The 22,595-nt window shown below is 39.1% G+C and overlaps 1 protein-coding gene across 8 annotated transcripts in view; it reads left to right on the forward strand.

The window, feature by feature from the left end:
* DAB1 (DAB adaptor protein 1) overlaps window positions 1-22,595 on the forward strand; it is a 586,419-nt gene that overhangs the window by 545,691 nt on the left and 18,133 nt on the right. For 7 of the 8 annotated variants that reach the window (XM_082228739.1, XM_082228744.1, XM_082228738.1 and 4 more), the window contains 5 exons: window positions 379-444; window positions 1,492-1,551; window positions 14,851-14,907; window positions 18,947-19,009; window positions 19,606-19,714. In XM_082228739.1, the coding sequence (XP_082084865.1) occupies window positions 379-444; window positions 1,492-1,551; window positions 14,851-14,907; window positions 18,947-19,009; window positions 19,606-19,714 (355 nt within the window). The remainder of the gene's footprint in view (window positions 1-378; window positions 445-1,491; window positions 1,552-14,850; window positions 14,908-18,946; window positions 19,010-19,605; window positions 19,715-22,595) is intronic. The other variant, XM_082228745.1, reaches the window with a different exon arrangement.

A 22,595-nucleotide genomic window follows, 5' to 3' on the forward strand; every position in this document is an offset into this window, starting at 1 on the left:
CCTCCTTCCCTCGAACAGATTAAAAGTGCCCTCAGCAGCCCAGGGCCTTCTTTATGATCCCACAGAAGTCCACAGTAAAAATCCCCAGTAGCTGCTGTGGGAACAGAATTGAGCCTTTGGTTGTATCTCCGTGGGGAAAACAGCAGGAAACTTGTCAAAATGACAATTAGCAAAGTTCCATTTCTCCTTTATTTCTCTTCCATAAAAGAAGGTTGCATGATATGCCTTTCAGCAAAAGTCAATTGCTCCTAAGCCAGCCTGTACTTTGAACCTGCTTCTTTACTACTTGTCTATGGTTATTTCTTCTGAAGTTCCAAATTGCCTTTTTTCTTTTCTGATTCATCTTTGACCTTTCCTCCTTTGCTGCTGATGTAATAGTACATTGTGTTTGAGGCTGGACATGAGCCAATCCGTGAGCCTGAAACAGAAGAAAACATTTATCAGGTATAGAATTGCTCCATCTGTGTTCTCATTGCCTCCAGCAGTCAGTCAAGCACATTCCATAGACCAAAGTTCCTTTTAAGCATTTTCATTTATCCCAATGACATGTGTACCATTTCATACTCATGCAAGTACAGATATAATTTGTATGGTGTGATTTCTCTAATAACTTCTTTTTTTTCTCAGCCTTTTTTATGTTGGTATATATTATTTATATTGCCTTGAAAGCTTTACCCTGAATATTGTGTATAACATAGAAAAAAGTTTTAGTTTAATTTGTGTTGGACACATTGGTGTTAAGTTATCGTATATAGACTACATACATTTCAGCTCTAAACTAAGTATTCTCCCCATTAACAAATCTATATTTGAGTGGTATAAAGTAGCTCATTGTCAGCCCTCTCAAAGAAGCACAGTAATTGGCTGAAAACCAAGCTTTGACTTGTATTGTGACTCACAACTGTAAACTACCCCTTGCTGCTTCTGATATGGTGCAGGGGGTCGCTTGGTGAGATGTTGTGTCTAGATCACTCATTACCTTCCAAAATGTACAAGACCATTAGCATGAGCATTGGGAAGCACTAAATTACTGTTTTAAAAGGTGAAACTGATCAACTGTTACAAATGTGGATCTGAAACTGATATTTTAACCAGTAGATGCTCAAAGCCTAGATATATACTGTAAATTAAAATCAACTTCTTGTAGATATTTTAGCTTGTTTTTGAGGGATATATATTTTGATGGTTTTGTTTACTTCAATTGGCTGTTTGGCAGGAGTGCCAGTTGGATAAATGGGTATCTTTCCAGAGAGCTGGGCCTGTTGGGGAAACCCATATGACCATGATCTCAGAAATGGGGATTATGGCGTACCTGGGTTCTGAGGACTGTCTCTGACTATGGTAATCTGTCTGTTTCACTACAATAAGAAAGTATCAGTTTTGCACAAGTGCAGGATCACGCATAGCACTCTTCAAGCTACCAACTACAACTACCTCTCAATATTTGTATGTTTACCTTAATCTTAACTACATTTTTATTTATTACTACAGGTTCCTACTAGCCAAAAGAAGGAAGGTGTTTATGATGTGCCAAAAAGTCAACCTGTAAGTGTAAGTATATGCCATTCAAAGCAGGAGTAACAAGTTTTCAATAGTTCTTCAACACTCACAGGTTTGTCTTCCTATATACATAAAAATGTAAGGCTGTCATTGTGCAGCCTCCATTGCAGGCTTTGTAGTGCCATATCAAAGCGCTGGGTTTCCATGAATAAAAACCCAAGAGGCCCAAGGAAAAGCGAGCTTTTGTAGTTCCATGGGATGGGAAGAAAAAGCTTTATGGGTTGCTGTGCGGGGAATCACAGGGAGGTTGGTGAGCAGAGTAATGCAAGTCCTCCTGTGGCAGAGTTACCATAGCAGATTTTCTAATGAATCTAGATCACTTTGGTAGCACCACACTCTAAGGAAAACAAAGACAATTTACATATCCATACACTAAAATTTCACATTGTCCTCCACTACTTTATATACTGCATTGGAGCAAACACTGAACATAGGGAAAATGGGGGGTGAAGTCGATGACAGATCACAAAGCCAAGAGCCAAGCCTAAAAGTACCCCAGAGGGAGAATGTCCCCCTGTCAGGTCTACTCCAAGGCTGGCTCCCTATCCTGGGAACAAGGACTTAGCTACAGCATTGCTGAGAAGCAAAGCAGATCAGTAATTCTCCATTAGTGTGCAAAGAACAGGATTTTGCTCTCCTCTCACCTGTGTACAAGAGGCACAAAGAAGAGTAGGCAGGTATCCAGCAATTCTACAAATTAAAAATAAATAAAGCACACATTAAAACCAATATCTTATTCAACCACTCATTGGTTTTAATGTTCTCTCTTTTATACACAGCCATCTTTGTCTTTAAGACAGTTGCCTTCACCCCCCCCCCAATTTATTGCTTTCTCTATTAGACAGCGCTCTAAAATTCAATTTCTGTGCCTGTATTACCCAGTGTGCCTCTATCTGATTTAGATATCCATGGACACTTACTTTATTAATAGTAAACCTTGCTCACATGAATGTCCAAATGACTTTGGCTAAATGACTTTAACAACAGAGAAGTGTTTCCTTATTCTCTCCTCTTTCTAATTCACTGTACTTTATAACACTGCGGCTGATGTAAGACAGTTCATTTTCATTTTGGGGAAAGCAGCCTTGGCAAGGCTATTTTCCTGTTCTCCTGCTGCATATGGACATCATAATTAATCTGCTGGGTAGAAATTGGAGAGTGAAAATAAATTGTGTATAACAGCTACACACATTTGTATTCTGCAAAATTAATTTGGTGTCTCTGCTGAGTATAAATGCTGGACGGCATTATGCCTTTCCTTTCCTTCTTTCCTTCCTTCCTATTTTGATATTGATGTTGACCAGTCCTCCCTGCCACTTTTGGACAGAGCTTCCCGCTTAGTCTTTTGGGAATGCGTGTGAGCAAAGTCAAAGTAAAGCAGCCTTTGCCAAATCGCAGATCTTCCATGCCTTGTGTGGCTCCCCAATGCTGCAGTTTTCTCAGCATGTGAAAATGAAGCTTGCTGAAATACAAGCTTCTTAATGAGCTCTTTTTCTTATAATTTTTCCCCCCAAAGCCTTCCCATTATGCACACATGTCAGGTTCTGCTTGTCATGGTGTTTTTAGCAACAGGAGGCAAACCGTAAATACCCTTCACTAAGCCTGTCACTCAAGTCACAATAAAACCTAATCTTCCCATCAACATGTCCAAACTATCTGTTTACAATTTTATGAAGGCTTTCAAACAACTCATCACAGTTCTATATAAAGATGTATCCCTACCGCATTTCCACAATCCCCCATTGCCTGCCATTGATTAGTCATGTATCCCTGGGCAGAGTAGGTGTCATCTGTTTGCAAATCAGGATATTAGGACTCAACCCACATCAGTTATGATTTGAATGGGTGTAGGTTTTTGGAAAGATTTATTCTACTTAAGCTGTGTTTCTGTCGCATTCTTATATAGCAGTAGTAGAAGTAATAGTAGTTATTCACATTTGTTGAAATATACAAATATATGTGCATGGATGTATGTAAGTGTACAAGTGGTTACTCAGAGCTACAAGTCACAAAAATATTTTTACTAATGCAAATACGAAAGCCAATTTGGATACTAAAGATCCTGGAGGAAAACTCACTATGGCTAGCAAGTCAGTAATTCCATGGATTCTCCTTAGTATCCAATGACTCACAATAATCAGATGAAGGTTTGTGAATGTCAAGGTTGGCAATGAAATATACTGAATCTCTCTTTGTATCTCCTACTAGAAGCTCAGCAAGGAATAGTAGTGCTCAGAACACTAATGATAATCTGGTCATGGTTAACACATGAGCTTCACAAATTTTGAGCTTAAATTGGGACCAATAACAACAATCTGTTCATGTTTAACTTCTAAGCATCCCAAATTTTAATATTACATTTGTTTGCTTGGTTGCAAAAGACTAGTCAGGATTGCTTACACACAAAAATGACTTGGATCCAGTGATGTCTTCTCACCTGTGCAGTGGGCAGTCTTCTCACCTGTCTGGACAACAGTGGGTCCCCATCCAGAGTTTCCAGGGCAGTTCTTTTGGAGGATGGGGGGCATGCATAGGACTGCAGGATGAAGAAGGAAAAGCAGACACCCTGTTGCATGAACAGGCACCACTCACACTATTTTGAGATTTCCCCCATATGTATAATTCAAAGCAGATCATTAAGTTCAATCTCATACCTGCTTTTAGTAAGTAAGACTAACCCTTAACTACTCTCTTAGCATTTGGGTCAAAATCCAACAGAAGCTTTCTTGCACAAGCCCCATTGACATTAATGAATGGAAGCTTCTGCTGGATCATGACCTACAAAATGTTTAAGTAGATTTAACCAGTGAAATTTAAACCATAGTTCTGAAAACTTATCCAGGTCTAGATTTCTGTATTCACTGGATGTTCAACTCTTAAATCCATGTTTTCAGATAAGAAACTGACTGAAAATGCCAGTAGTTTGTACGTGCAAAACTAAAGAGGGTTTTAACAGACCAGGAGAATTTGGTTTTGCCAAGCAAAAAAGAAAGTGATCTACTTGTAAAGGATTTTTTTTATTATTAGTTTGTTTAAAATAAAGATGGTGTTTGGTGTGTGTGTGTGTGTGTGTGTGTGTGTGTGTGTATAGACGTTTCACCCAGCAAGAGATACAGAATGAACCCCATGTTACAGATGTACTTGTAGGGCTAGAATCATAGTTTGTTTATTTGTCTTGATATTAGTACAATTTGTCAGGGGAACTCTGGTGATCATTAATGGCAAAGCTTGAGTAGCAAAGGTGGAAAGTGTTTGTCTCAGTGCAGAAATTGCACCATTGTAGCAGAAGCGTTTGTAAGCAGTCAACATGCAGCTGCTGCTGTCTTCTTTGCAACCTATGTTATCAACTTTGTGTCATGCTCTATATGTTTTCATGGAATGTTGTTAGGTTGTATCTAGCAATGCACATATCACTGTTGTGTGCATTTGACGAGCCTTCCTGCCATGTCGTATTATTAAATGTACCTTGGTAGGTTTTTCTTGTACCTTGGATTCAAAAGTAGTATCCAGATGGCGTTCGGGGGAGCATCTGCAGGCACTGCCCTCCAGCAATGTGTGCAGCTTGCTTAAGCAAGGCAGGAGACCTATTTCCACAATTCCATCTAGACATTTATAATCACATTAATGTTGCATTTATTTTTTCCTTGAGCATATATAGTATTTGCTAGATGGCAGTTGTGAGATGAAGTTGTCTTTATGAATGAAATACTTCTCAGCTATAGAAATTGCACTGGAAACATTAATATTTCTTACATAATATGTTCCTTCACTGAATTTCTAGGTCACATTAAGTTTTGATTTTCAAGTTTTGCTCCTTCAAAGCAAAAATTACCTTTGTCTTCACATTTCTATCTTGCCAATAAGAACAAATAGTGTAGATTGGGGTAGGGACAAATATAGCATTAATACATTGGCGCATAGGGTAAATCTGAATTCATGTTTCAGAACAGGAGAACTCATCACTGCTGTCCTGTGTTTATTGTGATGTGCAAATTCTCTTTAACTTTCTGCTTGGGACTTCAATATGCTGTCAATGTGTTTCAACAATAAATCCTTCTCCCTCACTTGATACTTTTGCAGAGTGCAGGAATATCAAGGCTATAAATGCCACAATATTGCAAACTAAAAAATGAAAAATGTTGACATCAGTTATCAAGATGCATAGTCACCTCTCCTGGAGCAATTATATTACTGATTAGTGTAATGTTTCCTATTGGAATGATCCACCAATTATTCCTCTCCTGGTTCTGAATGAATTCCTGTCCTCTAATCCTCACCAATTTGGGGTGTGTGAAGAGGGCACATGTCCAAACATCATATAACAATCCAGGGAAGCCTGCTTTTACACCAAGGGAGAAAACAAAGGTACTGCAAAATCCCAGCTATGTTGCAATTGCTGAGCAGTGCAACACTATCACTAGCAACAAGTCAAAAAGAAGAGGCCCCCAGACCAGGGGAAAAAAAAACATAATTGAAAAAAGACACTTTGTCAGTAAGACTTTTTCTGACATTTTTAATTAAGAAATTTATGTGTGTTACTGTTATGTGTGTTATTCTCAAATTACTGCTCCTGCCTCTAATTCAGAGAGCACCTGCACCTGTCTCTGAAAGCAAGCATCTTCCATCTATTAATATTCCAAAAAACATAATAAAAGTTGTAACTTTATCAAAATTCTCATTGAAAATGTACAGTTTGTTTTTTTGTGCTAATTTGTTTCCACCAGTTCCCATACCACCAGACAAGTGATGAAGGGTGCTTTCTAGCCATCTCAAATAGCTAGCTCAAAAGCATGTTGCAAACAAAGGTGTAGGGATGTGATGCAGGGCATCTGTAGCAGAGGAAGTATGCGTTTCCCTCTTGGAAAACCGTGTACTGCTGTGTGCATAAACTCCTTTAAAACTAACAGATGCCACATTACAGGGAAGCAAACATTTCTCCCACTGTCTGCACATGGCCTGAAACATTGCTGATATCACAAAGAATGGGGAGAGCCTGTTACTGCCTTCACATATTGGCCCGGCACTGATGAAATAGTTTTTGTCTCCTTTTGTTGAGGGGGTTCTAGGAAAAAAAACATTACTGAGAGCCTTTTCTATCTTCCTTTTTGAGGAGGGGGGTAATCTTAAATCAATGTGTTTAGCTATAATTCACATGATCTCTCATCCCACCAAGCCTGTTCACTCAGAAATTTTATACCTTCAGCTCTTCAGTAGAGAACACTGGTACTTTCTTAAATAGCTTCTCTTGTTACAGGATTTGAAAAAGAGTTTTCCTGCCAGTTTAGGGAAACATTTGTCAGTTTAATGCAAGATAAAATGTATTCTTATTAAGTTAAGTCTAAGGAATTAAATAGAGAATTTCCCTTTATTTTATCCTGAAAAAGCATAAGATAACAAGGTCTGGCAAAATCTTAAATATGAGGAAAATGTTATGCCAATGTTTCATAAAATGTAATATATCCTCTCAATTTGAATATGGCATTACTGAATCTCAAAGTGGTATTCTGCTTGTTTTAACTCCAGCTCTTTAGAATATTTTCTTTCTTTCTGAAAATTGAAAAAAAAAATCTGCAAGCTGTTAGCTTCTTCTGAACTTGAGCTAATTTGTCAGATACAAGTTTTAGCTGCCTTTAAAATTCATAGAATCATAGAATCATAGAGTTGGAAGAGACCACAAGGGCCATCGAGTCCAACCCCCTGCCAAGCAGGAAACACCATCAGAGCACTCCTGACATATGGTTGTCAAGCCTCTGCTTAAAGACCTCCAAAGCAGGAGACTCCACCACACTCCTTGGCAGCAAATTCCACTGTCGAACAGCTCTTACTGTCAGGAAGTTCTTCCTAATGTTTAGGTGGAATCTTCTTTTAATTAAATCTTTAGATCACCAGATATGAATATAGTAGTGATATAGGTATGTCCTAGAATTGGGATCTGCCACGTATATGATTGCCACATCCTATCATGATGTTCTCCCATGCAAATTTACTTGTATGTAAGTGTGTTGTTCTGGTCTTCAATCATTCCTATTCGGTGGGGATTTTGCTGGAGAACTTACTATTACGGTAAATGGCACCTATGGTGAATTATAATTATGAATTGATTGTTTGCTTGTTTCTGCCACCAATGAAAGCTGTAGATCAGAGAAGCCTGTCTGTGTAATGTGGGTGGGAGTGCACCTAGTTGGTAAGAACCCAACCTACATATTATTTGCTGTCCCAAAGGACACATGGTTCTCTGCATAAGGCTAACTGACAGATAGTGTGTTCTAATGTAATTGCACTCTTTGGCTAGGTTTGACAAGGTGATCCATTTGAATGGCCATCCATTTGAATGTAACCATTGAATGGTTACAGTCCCCTTTTCTCTCACTTATACCTTCTCAAATATTTGAGGAAGTCCACAACAAAAAAATGCTTAACTTACCCATTGAAAATGTGTTAATAGGTTACAAAACAATTTTACCCCAGACTACACAACATATACAGATTTGGGATGTGATGGAGCAAATGCAGTGTACATGGAGATCTCAGTTTGTGCAGGGAAAATTTTCCTTGACTTCTAAGGCTACAGAAATTATCTACTTGCACCATGAGAATCACCATATGCAGAGACTGGGTTGTTTTGTTTTTTTGTTTCTTTAATTGATGAGGATGGAAAGGTTCTGCATGTGGGATTTTGGATCATGCCACTATAATGGGAAAATAAGTGCTGTAATCAAGTTGATTCCTGTAATGAACAGTCTATAGAAACCCGGAGGAAACGCTTCAGGGATCGTTTTTAAATTTTAATGCTTTCAAACAAAACAGCTGAAGTCCGTCCCCCCCCCCCCCGCCGCTGCCGCCCTTTACATTATTGGATAGATTGGAAGCACCTCTTTTGATGGTTGGTCACATGGAGGAGGCCATGGCATGACTTGTTCCCATGCTAGCATTGCTCAGGAAAAAAATATGGCACTGGAAGGAGCTCAAATGACCTAGATTTGTTGATTTTGTAGTGGCATAGCAAAAGACTGCAGTTATGCTATTCAGGTAATATCAAAGTAGAGCAAAAATATTACTTTTATTAGTAAAATGTCTAGACTCCTTCCAGCCTGTACCTGAGGACGCTGCAGTTATTTACCTCATAGTGGAAACTCGGGAGGAATATCTATTAACCTATAGAAATGACTCAGCTCCAGGGCATGTAGCAGAAGGTAAACAAAAGAGAAGGATAATGATGGTGATAATTAATTATTTCACCTCAGTAAAGTGTCTGAAAGCAGCACAATTGACTTATTCCTCAATATTTTCTCCTTACCTCAGGCACCAGTGACCCAACCCACATTCACTGGTCCCCTCTCTCATCAAATCCCACCTTAGTTAAATGGGCAAAGGGTTCCCTGCTCCCTCTCTCATCAACTTCTGGGGTCTTGCAAAACAAAAATGGATCCTTCCCAGCAGCATTACCAAAGAAGGGCAAGTTTTACTGTGGGTGCAACCTGTAAAGTGAGAGGACATATTCATTCTCCATAACATGAATCCTGGGGTCTACTAGTCCATGTTGAATATAAATTGCACTGGCAAACATGCTGTGTCTGCTCTCAAGGACATGAATAATGTGGCTCGACTTTGTAAGAGGCGTGTCTATGCTTGCATGTTTATATGTATGTATTTACAGTATGACTACCCTTTCTCGTGAACCAAGGAACTATTTCTAGGAGGAGGAAAAAACAAGCTTCCATTCTTGAAATCTCTAAACAGATAATTAACAATACCATATAACTGTGAAGATTTACAGCAAGATTTACACTTTTGTTTTGGATTTGAGTTTTTTTCATATTTGCATAATGTTCTGTGTAATGAGATTCATAGACCTAGGGGCCAAGAATCAAGTATCTTGCTTAAGCAGGTCACCTCTTGACTAAAGGGGTGGGGGGGGGTGTAGGTGTGTGTGTGCTGGGCTTATTGCAGCAAGGCAAAAGAAGGGAGAGGTGTGTTTTTCCTATGCTATGCTACTATGCTTCCTGTTTGAGGGATGTGTCAGGATTGTGAGAATTCTGGAGCATCTCATGACACGCCTCCAACCTTGGAAGGGCACTGGGTGCAGATGCCTTTCCACAATACAGAGGGTGTTTCCACCATTGGAAACTGTCAAATCCTATATTCCTTGGGCATCCCCCACTGGACTATAGGCTTGCAGTCTGGAAGTTTGTTCTTGCTTGTTTCCAAATACCTTTCATAAAAACCAGAGTGCGTTTCCTCTAAAATGCCTGCATTTTAACATGTTTTCCATTGATTTCAGAGTATTATCCCCACCTTACCTTGTAGCTTAGCCTGCATTTGTATTTTACCCATTTAAATAAGCTTGCTACCGTATTCACTTACATTATGAGGCCAAATACAGATAAATTGGCTACAACCAAGTCAAAAGTTATGCTACGTGCTGCTAAAATTTATAATGGTAGGACTGTAGCCTAACAATCCTATAGTCACTTTTATTTTTAAAAAACCAAATAAGCTATATAAAATTATGATAAGGTGGCATTTCATGAGGTGCACATAAATGCTTAGATGTGTCAAACAGCCTTAGGGAATTAAGTCAGGAAAGACATTACAAAGATTTCTGGGTGTTTGTTGTGTTGTTGTAAATCATGCTATTTAATGAGATTCCTATTTAAAGGTAAACACATCAGAGAGGAGTTTTGAATTAACTCGACTACAAAAATCAAGTTGAGTAGAATAAACTTAAATGGCTCAATACACATTTTGATTATCTGAGGAAGTTCTTCTTTTGAAGCTAGTCAACAAGTGAGGTGGAATGCTTAATGTTCCTTGAATGAATTGTGTTCAACGTCGAAAGATTTTAATGCGAACACTTGCTTATAAATACATTAAGCTACAATTTGAAAATAATTAGCAGTGGCTAGCTGACCTAACCTAGACATTCATCTGGAAGTGATGAATTTGAAAACTGTGTGAGGAATACAAAGGAAACTAAGAACAAGATAACACGCTTCACTCATAACACTCGCTGCACTAATGAGAACTTTCTAAGCAGTCCTCACCAACCTATGTTTAGAAGTTAACAACAAACTGTGGTTAAAGCAAGCCAAGATTCATAAACCAGCTCCAAACTATGGATTCAGTTCCTACTTTGTGGGCCTTGAAACAAAGCATAGTGATACTGTTTGGGTTTAGCCATTAACACAAGCAAAAATTAAGCCATATAAACATCTTTAATATTATAAACAAAAATAAAAAGTAATATTGACAATATATAATGAAATTTGGTCCAGAGGATACCCAAGACTAATTTCAATTGAATGTGAAATTGCTGACCTTCAGTGAAGAAAAGAAAAAAAGTGCAACTTGTCCCTAAGCTCATCTGTGCCAGAGAAAGTAGCCAATGTAAGACCAGTTTTTACAAAGAGGTCAGGTGGTGATGGGGTTTTCTGGGAAATTACAATCTGGTTAGATTAACGTCTGTTCCAGGAAAGCTGGTGGAAAGCATTATTAATGCTAGAATTACCAAGCAAGCTGATGAAGAAGCCTTGCTGAAGAACAACCAGCATGGCTTCTGCAAGTCTAACTATCCTTGTAGGATTTGTTGAGAGTGTCACTAAGCATATGGATAGGGGAGATCCAGTAGTCACACTGTACTTGTACTTTCAAAAGCCTTACAACATTTGGGGCTATTTACTTTAGAGAAAAGGTAAGGGGGAAACAAGATAGAGGTGTAGAAAATTATGCATTGTGCGAAGAAAGTGTCCAGAGAAAATTTTCTCTGTCATAATATTAGAACCCAGGGTCATCTAATGAAGCTAAATGTTGGAAGATTCGGAATAGACAAGAGGAAGTATTTCTTCATGCAGTGCATAGCCACCAAAATTCAATGGCTTAAAAAAGGATTAGACAAATTATTGGAAAATAAGGCTACTGGCTGTGTTCCACATCCATTGTTGATGGGAGTATACCTCTGGATATTAGTTGCTGGGAATGCTGTTGGGCTCATGTCCTGCTAGTGGGCTTCTCCTAGGCATCTAGTAAGAAGCTGTGAGAAGACAATGCTGGACTAAATGAGCCACTGGCCCAAGCCAGCAGAGCACTTCTTCAGGCAGTTTCAAATCAAACACACACACCAATGTGGGAGTCCCCTGGCAGCTCAGGAATGATTTACAATAGAGACTAGAAAGCATTGTTCTCAGCTTCCAGAGCTTGCATTTTTGAGATGTGTCAGTTTTGAGAAGGCTTTTTAATAATGCATTATGGAGATGAGAGACAAAGCAATTAACTACTTTATTAGATTTTTGAAGCAGCATCTCTATCCATTAGGTCAAGACAGTGATATTTTTTATGATTTGCTCAAACGTTTCCTGCTGCAAAGATTTTAAGAATTAAAAACTTCATTAATTGCTTAATAAACTATTCTAAGGCTTGGAGGCCTCCCACAGAGCATTTGCTAATATTAACAGTGGGTGCACAAAGGAGACTTAATGCAAGGAATAAATGATTCCGGAGAATACATTCCTAGGAGGTTTGCGGACCTAAATATATTGGGCAAAATTCATCAGAAATCAATTCTATACAAGCTCCGTTAGACTGAATGAGACATGCTCAAAAGGCAGGTGGTAAAATAAGGCACAAACATGATAGAATATGATGGAAAAACAAGCACCAGATTAGCAGCAGGAGGAGTTCAAAAAGAGAATGGCTATTTGGAATTGAAATGTACCAATTGTCTAAACTGTTTGCTTTGTCTGTCAAATATAAAGGTGAAGAATCCAAGACCCGGGATTTTATTTAATGCTAGCCCAACTTAGACCCATTGAACTTAATGAACTTAAGTTAGTTGTATCCATTAACTTCAGCTGGTCTATTAGATGAGTAGAATTAGCATGGGATACAAGCTAACTTCTCCCCCCCCCCCCGGTGGGTGTGTGGATGTGGGTGTGTTTCTCAATGAACATAGCACAGGTAGACTACATTGTATCCTGTTGTTTCACTAACCTCCTACAAATTTTTATTTTAAAAAACAAATATGATTTTGTCTTTTCCCTTCCACCAAGTGACAAATGCTGTGGCAATGGAGAGGCTTACAAAACCCAAACAGGTGCCTTTTAATTTAAACTTCGGGTTGAAACATTTACAACCTCTCTTTCTGTATGCCAACAGGAGGAGACACAACAGTTGTTGAAAGGCTTAATGCCTTCCTGGTAGGAGGGTTTTTGCTATTCCCCCTACCCCTTCAGGCAACTTGCTTGTGTGTTCTTCACTGACTGAGCTGTGGGGTATGTGTGTGTATGTTTTGATCTGTGATGAGACAGATTTTCAAGTAATTAGAAGCAGCCTTTACATTTTAACACACAGAGAGAAATCCACAAAGGCTGCAATTATACAGAAAGATCAAGCAATCTAACGTCTTGCTATGCTGCCGGTTGTTTCTGCAGCTCGCTAGGAAGAAGCAGGTGGGGGGTGCAGGAGGGTTTGCTCTAATTGGAGAAACCTTTTGTATTGAAACGTCTAAGGAAAGACAGACAAACGGTGCCAAATATTTGCCCCCAGTTAGAGCAGTGTAGTCCTGTGAAGTCTCCGCTGAAGACTTTTCCACGGTCTAATAGACACTAATGGCTCACCCTTAGGAAGCATCTCCTCAGCGGCAAGTGATGCAGAACAAGAACTGATGGAGGATACAGCCCAAGTGCTCCATGATAATTGGGCACTTGGGACATGCAGTGACATGGCAGGCAACTATTTTCTGGGAGGTCCTGCCATAGCACAATCAGGTTGTTGCTAATGGTCTGTTGAACGCCGCACACATGTTTCTCCAGTGTTACGCTGTTGCTGTTTCTCCAGACAGCTTCATAAGAGCAATCAGTGTTGGTTCAGCAAGGCAGCTGAGGGCACAGCGTGACTCAGCGTGACAGCAGTGAAGGATTTTTAGGACAGCTGGAGTGATGCTCAGGAGGAGGAGAAACAAGATAAATCCTGTCCCAAGAAAAAAGATAATTTGTTTTAGATTCTGAAAACGTACATGATTTGTAGCAAAGTAATCTATTACTGCATCTCTGCCTTCATGCTCCTCTGAAATCATATGCTGGTTAACCTTTGTAGGCCTTTCTTAAAGCGAGTCCATAAGTAGTGACTACATGCCGGTATTCTCCTGCTGGCAGGAGAACAAAAGGAAAATTAAGCCTAAATGGTGCATTGGGCCAACTGATAGCTTATAGATGCACACATGCTGACTGGGGCCATTGGGATGAGAGGTGGAGTTCAGGGGCTATCTGTACTGGGCCCACAACCAACAAGGGGACCTTGGCATTATTTTTTTAAAAAGTAAATCTCTAGCCCCGTTAGAATGAGAGTTATTAAGCAAAATGTGAAGCCACAATTGAAAGTAATTGCTTTGAAAGATATGAGCCTCTTCCTGCCTTTCAGTATTGTTAGCCTATGAAGGAAGCCAAAGTTGTGAGAAAAATCTACATTCACGAAAGCCCTGGGACACCCCAGAACATCTTAAAAATAAACCAGGAAGTCTCTTCTCTAGGATTTGGCCAATGACTTAGGGATGGTGGAAGTTGCTGTTCAAAACATTGGGAGGGCACCAGATTGTGGAAGTCTGTTGTAGAGCTTTTCTCCAGATTCAGAAAATACAAAAGGACTGCCTGGTTCATTTTGAAGGGACTTTCTGATTCATTCTGGAACTTTATTTTTCCTTCCCTAATAGAGAAGTGATTTTGCTCAGAGAAAATAATGGTGAAATCCAATGGTTGGTGTGGGTCCCATGGCATCCCTATAACTATAGGCAATGGGTGGTGTTTCTGTCCATTGTAATGTGTTCAGTTGCAAGGATTTATTTTTCTCTTATGAGTGAATGTTGACCATTTTCATATATGAGGAAATATATGTAGGACACAGTAGAGGTGGAAGTCATCCTCACCCTAGGGACCCTTGTGTATGAGAACTTCTGTGCTCTTTCCCCTTGCCTCAATGTCCCATATTATAGTCCATTTATACAGCCCAGAGAACTCAAGGGAAGCCACTGAGACCTGTGGTTTTTCTTAAATGGATATTCCCAACCCTTCATTTTCACTTCTCCATGCTGGGTTCTGTTTCTTTGTACGATATAACCATGAAAACTTATAGTATGTATATAATCACTGAGGCAAGCAAAAGCATCTGACCAGGAAACTATAAAATAGCTCTTGTTCAGAAGTAAAATCAATAATTGTTGAAGTCATCATTGTTGTGCTCAGCAGAACATGTCATTTTCATAAATCATTCACTTTCATTTTCATCAATCATGCATTACAGCTGGAGAATGGAAGCCTGTTGTTGGACATAGATGAAAATCTTGGTAGAGTCACTCAGGTAAGAGAATTCTCAGTAGAAATAGATGAACTCACCAAACTAGTTAGCAGAGTATGACTAAACAGAGATTAGTGCCAGTTACTACAAGCTCTTAAGATGTTGGCAGAAAGCACAAATGTTTGATTATAATCCATATATTTAACACTTTATCTGTCATTCACACAGTGTTACTCAAACAGCTTGTGAAATTTGAATATGCTGAAATTTCATAAAACCTGAGAAGAAGCTGTTTGAGTCTGACCTGTAGTTCTAAAATAGAAAATGGACAGGATCTTTCCCTAGTAATGCCTTCCATCCAAGGCAAGCCCCAGACATAGTCCCAAAGACAAAGCAAGTCAAAAGTTAGAGAAATGAGGTAAAATTACAGTCACCTTCTAGCACCTCCACAGTGGTGAATGATCTCTGCAAAATTTCTGCCACTTACCATTTAGAGTTCTCTTTCTCTGCACAAAGAAATGACAACAAAAATCTAAAAAAAAGCACAACTCATTCATATGTGTGTCATACATCGGCTGCCTTTCCATCCCAGCAAATATATAACGGTGTAAAATAAACTCTAGCTAGTCCCATATTTTCTTTCTCAGAGTTTCCTTTGTACATTAGATATTTAAATTTCTAAAATATGAAATCTAAGCTAATTTTCCTATACAAATTGCATCTAGCAAGATCCACATTTAACAAGCAGATGCTTAACAAGCAGTTTACAGTAGTAGCAGCAGCAGCATGTAAGGTATGGAGATTCTTTGCCACTGGTGACAGAGTGCAAATGCAAATGTTTCCATTCTACAGGCAGCTTGATGTTACATGTTGTTAGCTGCCCTGAGTGGTTGCATGTACACCTGAAGGGTGAGACACAAATGCTTTAATAATTAAATATCATTAAATATTTAATTACCAACAGAAATACACTTAGGATTCTGGCAGATATAGGAAAAACCCTGCATCTGTGATGCTCTTTACTCACAGAGTATGTTTCCATTGCAGAGTGTGTGAGAGGAGTTATAGTGCTTGAATCAGCTAAAACTAAAATTATGCATTGTGATGAATGATTACATGGTGGGGATGGGGCTATATGCTAATCAGTTATCCTCCTACGCTCCTTTCGCTGTATTGCAACCTTATTTGCACCGCTTTATTTCTGCTCACTAAAATTTAAAAAGCTGTTGCCAAATAAAAAACAGATTTTTGTGCAGCACTATGAGGGTAGAACATCAGAGGTGAAGTCATCTGAGGAAAAACCCACAGAAATGGGTATGGTTAGCCTAGACTTGAGAAAACACTTGAATGTTTTGTATTTTTAACTCCCATATCCACAGTTGAACAGTAACTTTAGTAGAATCAACCAAAATGACACAAAAGTGTTTCGAGCCTTAAAGTTCTCCAGAACTGTTCATCAGAAAAGATATTACACAAAATAGGATGGGGGAGCAAGGAAAAATAAAAGAAGAAAGATAAGGCTGGATGATGTAGTCATACGGTCAGTTTGTAGATCTGCACCTGCTGCTTTGTGTATCTGTTGACCAGTTCCTATGTGCAACATCCCCCACACAATTACCTCCAAAAGCAGATGGGCCTGTTAGCCTGGTCAGGATCACTTAAAAGCATTTATTTTAAAAACACTTCCTCTAAACAGCTGTCCTAATTCCCATAGTTGTAGAGGCACTTTTTCAATATGCAGCCATCACGGGAAATGTTCTAGTAAATCAAATTCAAATATGCTCTTTCAAAGAAAATTATTAGCTTCTAAAGAGATCATTTATTTATATTAGCCAAATTAATTTTGATCAGCTTCACTATTTGCATGCTAATGCACCTCCTCGAATTGTTCATCAGTTTATCATATCTTTCTTTCCTGGCATCATTCTGTGAATGTCCAATAATTCACTTTGCAATTACAGTGACAGTCTCAAATGCTGTGCCTTATTCGCAAGCCCAGTTGAAAGTTGAGTACGCTAGGACACTGTGAGACAACAGTATGCAACTCAAAAACACAGAAAACTGAGTTTCACCTAATCTGTTTTGCTTTCCAATTTATTGGTAGATGTTCTTGTAATGACCAGGAATAACTTAATTCAAAATCTGTGAAGTATTTCCAATGTACATTATACAACAGGAATGTTTACCATCTATGCTTCTCTTCCATCATTTTCTTATAACCTACTTGATTGTAGGGTGGGTGGGTGTACCTGTCCATCCCAAAATAATTCTCTGGCTCCCAAGGTACCATAAAATTAAAGATTACCAAGAAGCACAGTTTTATCAGAGCCCCTTTGTCTTGCAGAAGCTAAAAAATAATATCTACCAGTGATAATTAGTAAAGAAATTTCCTTCTGAAAGTATCTTTTAAAGGAATGGATTTGTTTACACTTTTTTTTGCAACAAAAGGGACACAACCTTTAAAATGACATCTTATTAAATGATTACATTTTACAGGACCAAATGCTTTCAAAGCAAGCATCTGAAAATCTGCCTTGCCTTTCTTGCGTTTACATGTGGAATAGCTAATCCCTTTTCCTTCATATTAAGACAACGCAGGTGTCAAATTCCATTTTTTTAAAGGGTTTTGTGCTATAAAAAGCATCCAGTTCACTTTCAGTTTTGAGGGCCTTTAATTGGAGTTCCTTCAAGCTCAGGTAGTTAACATCCTTTTTGTAGAATTTGTTCATAAGTAGACAGAGAGCTCCACGCTTGGAAGGCAGACTGTTAGAGACTGGAATTGCTTGAGCATTATAGTTAGCTTGCACACTGAACACCTCTAAAGCTCTGCCTGAATGCTGATTTGAAAGTAAGGCTCTGTGAAGTTCATGAGAGTCCCAGTAATGAAATAACAGAGTAGTACAGCGTACATTATTTAATGGTTAATCATAAGATTGGCTTGAGAAGACTGGCCGATTCTGCCTCTGGAGTTGCTGGGTGTCTGTAAATGGCTGTCTTATTTGGGAAACACCTCCATGCTCAAATCCAATGCCCATAAAGTCCAAATATTGCAACTGGAGCCCAGATTTAATATGGCATTATCAGCAGTATGATTTTAGCACCCACAACCTGGATTTTTTCATGCATATTCAGCGTACCCATCCATGATTTGCTGATGGCAACCTGAAGTGGGACAGGCATTTATGATGATGGAGGCAGGCTGCCAAAAAAAGGGGGGGTGGAGAGACCGAATGCAGAAATAAATCAGAAAAATGTATCAAAATGACCAAAATATTTTATTATTGCATAATGTGTTCAGAAACAAAAAATACCTTCTTCAGGGACAATGTTCCTTATTGGCACGCTGCAAAATATATATATTGTTTCCTCCCTTGCCAAATGCAACTCAATTCTCATAGGTTTTCAGAAACAGGTTCTGCCACATTTGTCCCAACAGTTCATCCCAGAGATTGGGATTGATGCAAATTAAATGTCTGAAGGATGTAAATTATTAGTGGAAAAAACACACTTGTTGGTGCCTTTAAACAGCCTGCCTTGGGAAGAAATGTATCTAGAACACAATGGTTTAGGTGACCCAAGGAGTCAGTAGAAGATACCTATAGGACAGTGGGAGCTGTTCCATTTGATGGATTACAGCTCACTTGGTGAGAGGATGATATGGACATAGCATCCTTTGTGGGAGGTTTGTAAAGGTCATTGTCTGGGTACTCATTGACAAGGTAGTAGAACTGAAGCCAGTGCAACCTTTGGATAAATTTCTTCCTCTATGAGGAGGAAATTTCTACGAAGGGCAGGGGGGAGAAATTGATCCTGTCTTCTGATCAGGAGGTGGTTCTGTGTAAAGATTTCCCTCTTCACACCATCTTTGGATTTATTTATTTTTTTAAATCCTTTAATATCTAGAGTGCCAATGAGATATTAATGAAATGACAGACAATTGTTCAGGTTTGCCTCACAAACTGGCCCCCAATAATTACAAGTAAAAAATTGTTTTGAGAAGTTACTCTTGCTTTCCATTACAAAACTGGCTTCTGTGTTGCTCAGTGGATAAGAGATGAGACATGCCTAAAACTTTGTTCTTTCTTTTTGCAATTCTTTGCAGGCTGTTACCCAACTAGAGCTGTTTGGGGACATGTCCACTCCTCCTGATGTAACCTCTCCCCCTGTAAGTACCAGAGAGAAATGTCCTGCCTCTTTCACACATGCCACTTTCAGCAGGCTTATTGTAGCAGCATAATGCATTTAGATATTCATGACTAACAATGCCCCATACTGAAGCTGAAAGAATTTCAAAAAGGTTTGCAATCATTTTACCCAGTTTGAATTTTTCCCTATGTAAAATTGCTCATTACCTTTCTACTTCTTTTTCTGCACTAATTGCTTACACTGATCCCCTGTGAAGCTATTAATATCACACAGCCTTAGACCTTTCATGGGGGGTGGGAGAGAACAGGTGCTGTAGGAATTTGCATATATCCTAGGAGCTGGGGAAGAACACTTTCGGGTTTATTTAATACATTACAAATCATAAGAGATTTTCCTGATGCAGTTTCCCATTCTGTTTTCTAGTTGATGCTGTTTTCCCTCCCCACCTTTCTGCTGCTCTCTCTCTTCTGCATCTCCTCTCTTATGCTTTCCTCTCTGTCGCTTTTTTTAATTAGGAAAAAGGATGTAGAGCCAGTTCTTGGCAGCAGAAGCCACAACTGAGATGCCACCCATGTCTGTTTAATCAGCACATTCTAATCTTGTCGTGTTTTACAGACCCCTGCAACTCCAGGTGATGCCTTTATCCCATCTTCATCCCAGTCACTTCCTGCTGGTGCAGATGTGTTTAGTTCTGTACCTTACAGCACTGCTGCTGTACCCTCAGGTGAGTTTTTCACATCATGCTATATAACTTGAGAACTTAAAGGCCAGTCTGAGCATATGTGGCTTTTAATGGGAGCTATTCTGTTGTACATCAGAACATCTAGACCCTTGATGAATGAGTAGATTTAGTTAAAATAAAAAAATTCCTTCCAGTAGCACCTTAAAGACCAACTAAGTTAGTTCTTGGTATGAGCTTTCGTGTGCATGCACACTTCTTCAGATACACAGCTCATACCAAGAACTAACTTAGTTGGTCTTTAAGGTGCTACTGGAAGGAATTTTTTTATTTTGACTATGGCAGACCAACACTGCTACCTATCTGTAACTAGATTTAGTTAGTTCTAGTTCCCTCATACCTGCTCATTAACCAATGACTGCAGTGAATGACCCATTACAGATATAAAATCCACAGAAAAAAATGAACACCTCACATCAGGCATCTTATTTACGTCCCCCAACCCAGAAGATACAGTTTACACCTTAAGATTTTGGCAATCCATTTGTGATTCATTCAGTGAACAGCTCCTAAATCCTTCCATATTCTTCTGAAGGCATTTGGGCAATCTCTTTCTCAAACTGCTTAAGGCCTCTTTCCTCAAGGCCACTTTCTTTTCTCTTTTGATTTTCCTGGAGTTCCAGTAGCCACAGGAGAAAAAAGACTGGTGTTTTATGTTTTTCACTGTTCTTCGGTGTCCAAAATGCAAACAATGATAGCTTAACCTCATTTCTGAAGCTTGGAATAATACACAGACAATACATTTGTTCCCCATTACAACTTCTGATTTGTTGAGCAGTTGCTTTTGCTTAAATCCTCTTTTGCTTATGTAGTTCTTTATCGGGAAGAAATAACACAAATGAAAATGTATGTTTGTCTCTTTAAAATCCACTGTAATGTTAGGTGTGAATTAGCCAGAACTGTGTGTGGTCTGCACTAAATTTCTAGTTTCTGCTTTCAAGTAAATTAAACTTTGTGATTGGAATAAATTGTGCAAAGCAAGTGCATACGCATGTGCATGCATATATTACATGATTTTGCTAGGAAGAAGAGTGTAAGGACATACAGACTTAGGAAGCCTGTCCCTTGATTGCTAGCAGAAGTAGCTGGTACAGTGTATTGATGATATTTCTGCTGTTTACTGGGACAGTGTAGGAGTTTGAATGTGCTTGTGCAGCCCTGATCTTTGCCCTGCACTGTTCCAGTAAGCAGTAGCAACACCACAGCCAGAAGAGATAAAGGGCAGTATCACCCTGCCAGCCATTCCTGACTGGACAGCCTGCAGCTCCTTTGATGTTAAATTAGGCTATATCTGCATACTTGCACATTTACTTGTATAACAATTTGCTAACAGATTGCAGGTGTGGTTTGAATCTTATCCCATTTTCCGCTTCTGTGTGTTATTTTTATTTTGTTACCGTACACATCCCATTGTCCAGAAAATGAAATATGTTGAAGTTTTGGAACACTCTAATACAAACATTCAAAATGAGCCTGGATTTATCTAGTCAGAGCTGTGGACATGCTAACAGCTGGCTTTGAAACATAAAGCAAGAAAACTGCTTCTTTCCATAGCAAAATAAATGTGTAGGGTTTTTTGCAATATAAAGACTACCTTATTGTTGTGTACATGCCTCATCAGCAAAACTTGTTTAATCTCCATTTAGCAAAAATAATAATAATCAAAATCTAGGTAGAGTAAACATTAAAATGAGAAAAGGGAATAACATTTGAATGCTGCTTTAGTATACTCAGCCAGGTCATGATTTTTAAGGAGAGGGAGCCACTAATTAAGAAGCTAAATGAAATTTCCCATGTTAAGGTGTGCTGGATGGACAAAAAAAAGAAGCTGAAACATAGAAGAATTAGAAGTGATGTATGTAAAATGTTGAAACTAGGCCTTCATACAAAATGTTTTTGCAAGCTAATGGATCTTTTGGCTACATTTTAAGAATATCTCTTAGAAAAGAAGTGGCATCTTTCATTTGGAGTGCAGCCTGGACTACGAACATTCAAACACTGTCCTACCTTATCCAAACCTAAAACTAGACTTGAAGGCTAAGCACACATGGCTGCTCTTTCCTATTAATGTTGGTTAATGAGGCCAATTACACATGTGCTTCATGGAGAGTGGGAACAGATGATAATAATTGGGGTGGGTGAGTGGGTTTCATAGAGATGGTGGAGCTATCATAGCACCACGACCCCAGCGCTAATGAGATGGAACACCAGATTAGGTTTTTAGTGGGGAAAGACTTTTATCAAGTATAACTTTAAAGTCTTTGCAATGGGTTCTTAAAATGCTGGTGACAAAACTCCCTTCCATCACCGCCGGTCCCAAATGGTCTGGGGAGCAGTCACCTCCCTACTTCATGGTCACTTCATTGTGCCGAGGGAGTTCTGCCTGTGTAACGCACACCCATCCTTGTGGATATGAGACATTTATTCAGAACCCCTAACAATCCTACCTGTTTTGAGATTTTAATAGTTATGTATGAGGATACTCCTTTTATCTTCTAAAAGTGCTTCAGAGCACTCACCAGACTGTTGCTTTTTGTGCATTTCTTCGTATAATCTACATTGCACTTGTGTAGGGATATTCATTATATTTACCTACCCTTGGTCCCAAATTCACAAAGGTAGGAGGAGACCATTAAGCCCTAGGCCCATCTTTGAGGAAAACACCACAAATCTTTAGCAACTGGAATGTTTTGACATTGCACCAAAGGGGCAGGTGGCTGGGTGAAGGACAAAACACAACTGAGGAGGGGAGGCAGTCTTGCTTTATATAGCTGTCCCCTACTCCTCTAAAGCAGTAGTGTGGGCTTGGCTGCTGACCTTTACTCTCACAGAGGGCCAGAAATACAGTTCTAAATGATGTGCATGC

The sequence above is a fragment of the Podarcis vaucheri genome (genome assembly GCF_965113315.1).
Source record: "Podarcis vaucheri genome assembly, chromosome: 6".
Classification (NCBI taxonomy): domain Eukaryota; kingdom Metazoa; phylum Chordata; class Lepidosauria; order Squamata; family Lacertidae; genus Podarcis; species Podarcis vaucheri.